General features: G+C 33.8%; 1 protein-coding gene across 1 annotated transcript; it reads right to left on the bottom strand.

Moving 5' to 3' along the window:
- Positions 1-3,403: 3,403 nt before the first annotated feature.
- On the bottom strand, positions 3,404-6,001 carry LOC111884337 (F-box/kelch-repeat protein At3g23880). The gene is made up of 3 exons (XM_042896119.2): positions 5,189-6,001; positions 4,465-4,521; positions 3,404-4,292 (listed from the first exon to the last, which is right to left on the bottom strand). Exons 1-3 carry the CDS (start codon positions 5,955-5,957, stop codon positions 3,682-3,684), a joined length of 1,437 nt encoding a protein of 478 aa, XP_042752053.1. The 5' UTR covers positions 5,958-6,001; the 3' UTR covers positions 3,404-3,681.
- Positions 6,002-6,597: the final 596 nt, after the last annotated feature.

A 6,597-nucleotide genomic window follows, 5' to 3' on the forward strand; every position in this document is an offset into this window, starting at 1 on the left:
GTGTCACGTGACTGTTTGATCCAGTGTCAGGAAACCATGTTGAATCGACAACCGAGCCATTTTCTGAGAATGTTGCATAATTAGCTTGTGACACATCACAAGCTGAAGCTGAAGTGGGCTGATTTGGGCATTAGGCTAGAATATGACCTATGCCACACCGATTATAGTGGCCATACACCGTATTCTTAGTCGAAGCCCAAGCAAACTGAGGTTAACGAGTGTTAACACCAAAACCAAAAACACATGAATCATCACGGTTTCAGTTGTAGTTTCAGCGAGAGTTGCCACAACGCTTACCCTGATAATTGTTTGAAGTTCGATTGGGATAGAAGGCTTGGGGTTGATTGTTTGTAGCCACAATGGGGCTAATTTGGTAGCCAAGTTGGGCTGCCAGCTGTTGTAAAGTAGTCATTTGTGCCTGTGGGGCAGCCGGGATGCGTGAAACAATACCTGGGACAACACCCGTGAAGGCATGGGGAACTGCCGGAAGTGATCGTTTTATCATAAACTCATGATCACTTAATAACCCATACAGTTCAGGGAAGGTTATTGGAGGGGAACGAGCCAAAAAATTCGACTTTAGGCCACTATATTCATCAAGTATCCCAAACGTAGCTTGCATGGTTAGGTATTTGTCTTTTACGGGTTCTCCAATATTGGCTAAATCGGTTTCAAATTCCTGTGCTCGGGTGAGATAGGCAGATGATGTTTCATCACCCTTCATCTCGATCTTTAATAGTTGAGTCTTCAATATGTATTCACAAGAAGAGTTGTTGGGGGCACAAGCTCTTTCAAGGGAGAGCCATAGATCCTGAGATGTTGTACATTGTACATGTTGATAGGAGGCTTCAGAAATAGTAGAGGCAAGAAGCATCAGTACGTGTGCATCATCGGTAATCCAATGAAGATAGTCGGTGTTGTCAGTGGAGGACGTGTCGATAGTTGCAACAGTCTTCGATGGAGGACATTGGATGCTACCATCTATTTCGTAGTTGGTGGGTGAGAGTTTAATGGTGAATTTTTGAATAGTTAGTTTTCTGAACATTAGTGAAGTATTGGATCATCTCCATTGAAGAATGACCGAAAGAAAAAATATCGTTGATTTAGGGTTAGAGAGGCTGTGGCGGCTCTGATACCATAATAAGCCACCGAATGATTTTGTATTATTCTCAAGATCCGGAGATTACAATAGAAGTCCTATATATAAGAACATATAGTACACTTTAGTATCATCTATAATAGCATAAATAAAGTACTCTTAAATAAATATTGTCTATTATTAGTGACATAAGTTGTTAAATGTCACTAAATCCATTAATTTTAGGGAGAATTTCGTATATACCCTTATTGAACATAAAAATATCATATCTGTCCAACTTAATTTCTAAATATCATATTTATCTTTTATAAACTTTAAAATGTCATATTTATCATAATCTATATTTTTAATATTCTTAAACATTATTTTAATAATTTTAAAATTTTATTTATATCAAAATGACTGTTCTACCCTATTATAAACAAAGTTTAATATATCAATACTAACCACCTCCTCCAATTCCCTTCGCTAGATAAAGAAATCAAATTAATTCCATTATTTAGGGTTTTTTTAATCAAAAGTTGTAATATAAACATACTAAACATTAGTTAGATAAGGATTCTTGCTTGCGGACACAACTCTCAAGAACCATAATTCGATTGGTATGGAATGGAGGCTTCACGTTCTTTACCATTTACTCCTTAATTTATATTATACATTTTCTCTTTTTACAATTTTTTTGGAAGCGAGATACTCACTTTAGGCATATATTTTTTCTTTTTTCAGTTAAACTAGTAAAGGATCCCATTTTGCAGGGTTGGTAAGTTTTTGATGATTTTCTTCTCATTATCAATTGCGTCTGTTGTAGTTTCAAATATATTGACAATATTTGTTAAGAATTAACAAAACGTAGAGGAATTTTTCGTGTTTTCACTTGCCAAAACTTGGCATTTCTGTAATGGGCCGGGTTAGAAGACGTGGATGTGTATATAGTTTTTTCGGGAGTATGTAGAAAGTGACCTGAAGTCTTATTTATTTAACGTGAAGACGGATTTCATTACATTCGTTTAAACGTACTGGATAAAAACATTGATAAAAAATAGGTCTAGTGTTAGCTTCTACTTATCCGACGCCTCCTTCATTACATGTTTGTATTTTCCAATCCTTTTGTGGATTGATCCCAGTATATCCACAAAACACTAAAATATTGAAAACTTTAAATTTTAAAGGTCATGTGGCAGATTTCGGAAAAAACAAAATTCAGGGAGCAAACATAAAGAAAAGACAATGACGTCGGGCGAAAATCAAAAAAGCAAAATGTCATTGTACATAAGCGTCCGCTCAATTTATTATATATATAATTAAAACCCACTTATTACTTCTAATATGGTAAATGGGTCTTCAAGTATTTGAAGCTTTTATGATTCGGTTTTACTGAAATTTCTTATCGGTAGGTCATTCGACCAATTATTTATTGCGGCACTTATTACTTTGGATCTGGTTCAAAGTTCATAATCGATTCCCAGGAAGATATGATCTGAAATTTTACTTTTTGTTTATATTAAGTTTTTGAAGATTTAATGATATTTTAAATTTAAAATTATAACAAGGGTATAATAGTCAATTAATTAAAGAAGGTTTTAAAGTATTTAAAAAAAAATATTAAAATTAAGTATTTGGGTAAATATGATATTTTGAAAGTTTTCAAAGGGTAAATATGATATTTGAAAGAGTAAATTACACGAATGATCCCTATGATTTGGGGTAATTTGCGCGTTTGGTATCTAATTTATTTTTTTTAACTTGGAAAGTCCCTGTTATTTGTTTTTATTACATGTTTGGTCCTTACTATTTGTTTTTGTTATGCTATTGGTCCATATCTTATCTAAAAAGACTATTATTTAAATAGCAAAAAGTGTGGGATAGATAAGGTAAGGTGAAGGGGGTTAGGATTGGGGTGTGTTTATTTAAATATTTTAAAAAATCAAGGGCAAAATAGTTTTTTTAATAAGACAGAGACCAAGTATATAACAAAAACAAACAGTAGGGACCTTCCGAGTTAAAAGAATAAGTTAGGGACCAAACACGCAAATTACCCTAAACCATAGGGACCATTCGTGTAATTTACTCTATTTGAAAATTAGAGTGGACAAATATGATATTTTGATGCTTAATAAGGGTATATATAAAATGCTCCCTTAATTTTATAGTGAGATATAAAATATGTCATTAAAAATATGATATAGTGGTTAAAAAAAATATGTCATTAAAAGTGTATATCATTAAATGTCATTTAGTTTGTAGTGTGTAGATCAGTCCAAATACATTAAAAAACACAAAATATGAAGTTTACATCAAGCCACGTTCATCAAGAAGAAAATAAAATATAATATCGAAACAAAATATAGTTTTAGATAAATTCAAATGTATCAAAAAAACTTCATAACATCTACCAAGTGTTTTATTCAGAGGAATCTATATAGATATGAAAATAATCACCAAAGATTGTTATGCAAAATGTTTAATTATATATGCTTTTAATCAATTTAACCTGGTTTTGTAAAAATGTGCCGGCTTGTTCCGGTTCAACAATAGGCATAAAACCTATACTAGTTGAACCTCTCGCATCTCCAGTTCCAAGTCTAATCGGTTCGACCAACCGGTTCAAACCGGTTTTTAAAACAGCCAGGCAGAAAAAATTTAACCAAGCACCGTCTTAGAAATGCTAACTTTTCCTTGATATCAAGCCTGTTTGCTATCTCTAAGGCCTGGGAATCGGGAGAAACCAGACTCTCAACAAAGCTATATGGTTCAGCATATTCATTGAAGTTCTGAATCTCTGAAGATGAACAATTCTTGGAATCATATACAACCAACTCCGACCCATGTTGCAGCAAAACTTTCCCATCATTTGAAATACACAAAGGCACTGAAAATCCATAGACCGGACGACCAATAGGATATGGGATAGAAACCAATTTAGTCCAAAAATCTTTCACCCCATAAACCTTCATCACCCATACATCTGCACTATTTCTACCATGATGATCATAAAGCACACACAAACATTCTCTCAAAGCCCCCATATTCAAATCCATATAACCTTCATCATACGCAGGTTGCAAAATTTCTCCATAAGTCTCCTTTGCTAAATCAAGAGAAGCTATAGTAGGGCGGCTCAAGAAGTTAGGAGGCTCTAAGCAAACCAACAATTTGGGGCCTTTCACATTTATTATACTTAATGGTATAAAACCTCAACCTTTATCAGGACTTGTGACCGACAATAATAAACTAAAATTTTTATAAATAGCAGTTAATTGCTTTTTGTGAATATATTTAAAACATAATTATTAATTATTTGATTAATAATAACAATAAAAAATGAACAATCACCAAGATGGATTATGATTTAGGATTATACCTACAGCCTGCTACCTTCATATTTGAGAATTGAAGTATACAAGATAATGGAGATTGGAAAGCTAAAATTGGAAAAATGAAAAAAAAAAGCATTTCAGTGAACAAATAAAAAATGAAAATAGAGAGAACACGGATTGAGAATACAATTATTTTGTAATCTGTTGTAAACTAGTAATCAATGAACAATGAACAATTCACAAATTCACAAAGTATAATTGAAAATATAAAATACCATTGCAGTGTAGCACAGTAACAATTAACTTTGAGTTTTGGAAAGATCATAATTTTTTGAACAATGGACTGATGGAGTTTACCTTCGTGATAGATAATCAGATGAATAGATAACAATAATCGATCTTACCTTCAGAGATCAGATGATCATATTCACAGATTGGGATTGTTTTGATATTTGAACAATGGAGTTTACCCATAACAGTACAAATCGTGAGAACTGAGAAGGAGTTATCATAATGTTGTTATGGAGAACAGGAGAAGCCGAGGATGGAGAGCCTAGAGTCGTGATCGTTAATCAGAGATTTACTCACTGATTCCGAGTCCGAGAAATCGAGAATGGAGAAGAAGAAGAAACGTCGTAGCTTGAAGAAAAATAACAAAATTAGCGTGCGTTAGGGCTACCAATCCGGGTTCAATATGGTAATAGGTATTATGTATTTGGGTTAAGTGGGGCCCTTAGAAGTGGGGCCCTAAGCCCTACCTTTGGTCAAATACAAATAAAGCCGACCCTGGCTATAGTCCACGTATAAGATGACTCACAATTTTGAATAGTCGTCCAATGAAGAACTCCATTCAAATACTGGACACAACAATCCATAGAAAAACCATTATGAAAATCACCAATTCTCTTCCAATTTGCAGTTTTCAATGAATACATCTTCACTATCGCATCATACTCGGCTTCACCCTTATAAACATAATATATTCCAACAACTTTGTAATCATCAGAAGACTCATCGTACCCAAAATTGTAACTAACAGGTAGCCCTCCAGAACCAGAACACGGTAACCTGTTTGATCTTCTAGTACTAGGGTTCCAAATAAACAGATCACGGTCCCTGTTAGCTATTAAAAACAATCCATTGCAACAACCGTAGATCTGCACAGAGTCAAGAGGCTCTGGATAATCAATCTCTAAGGCTTTCACGATTCCATCATAAAGCACATCATAAAGAGGACAACTATGAACACTTATTGAATTGGTACTCAAAATTAAGCGATGATGTGCATAGCGATTGTTGCTGGTTGACAAACTGAGATGGGATTTGACAAAATGAGGATCGGATATTATAGAGAACCATAACTTGCACACAGACCTGATCCGTAAGAGCGATTTAACGGGAAGCCTCGACAGAATTTCGATAATGATATCAGAAGGTACCGATTGAGGATCTTTAGATGTTTCGGAAGAGTTCAACGTTTTCATTCTCTCTAGTTGTTGTCGGTGCTGCTCGTCGTCTTTGTCATGGAGTGCCATTGTCATCTTTGTTCGCCGAATAGGCTTCTCGAGATTTTATAATCTCGACAGTGATATTTTGGGAACATATTACGTTTCACGTGGACTTATTTTAGTATGAGCTTTAACTTATTTATCATTGAACATATCGTATCTTTATCTTTTTTTTAATTGGTAAGGTAGTTAAAGTTTCCTAACATGACAAGCTTTTTTATTTATTAAAACATAACAAGATATTATAAGACGAATAATTATTAATATAAAGATTTATATCTATTTTATACTTTTCAATTATTTCTTTCAAATATTTTGAAAATCAAACCGAAGACCGAATTAGTTTTTACTGGTTCGATAGTTCGACTTGTCATAGGTCTTAGAAACCGGAACAATCAAATGTTATTATAATTACATTATTATTAATGTCAATTATATAAAGAGTACAAAAAATAATAAAAAAAAATTAAATTTCCGGTTCGATTGGTCACATCACGAACGTTTTTTGGCCTCTAAGAACTGGAACTGAGACCAGTTCCCGGTTAAACCGGCCGGTCCGATCCAATTTTCAAAACATGGTTGCGTACATATAGATTTGAAGTGTTCTTTTTCCTTACCTACCGTCCATGTGAGGCTTTTTCTCTCATATTGCAAATACTATGATCTAAACTTC

Source organism: Lactuca sativa, chromosome 6, assembly GCF_002870075.4.
Source record: "Lactuca sativa cultivar Salinas chromosome 6, Lsat_Salinas_v11, whole genome shotgun sequence".
Taxonomy (NCBI): domain Eukaryota; kingdom Viridiplantae; phylum Streptophyta; class Magnoliopsida; order Asterales; family Asteraceae; genus Lactuca; species Lactuca sativa.

What these genes read in the sequence shown, in the direction of transcription:
- LOC111884337 (XM_042896119.2), bottom strand. Translation starts at nt 5,957, where the DNA reads ATGACAATGGCACTCCATGACAAAGACGACGAGCAGCACCGACAACAA. An exon ending in AGCCAGGGTCGGCTTTATTT is followed by an intron (nt 4,522 to 5,188) that starts GTATTTGACCAA and finishes TTCCAATTTTAG; the next exon opens with CTTTCCAATCTCCATTATCT. An exon ending in AAATATGAAGGTAGCAGGCT is followed by an intron (nt 4,293 to 4,464) that starts GTAGGTATAATC and finishes ATAAAGGTTGAG; the next exon opens with GTTTTATACCATTAAGTATA.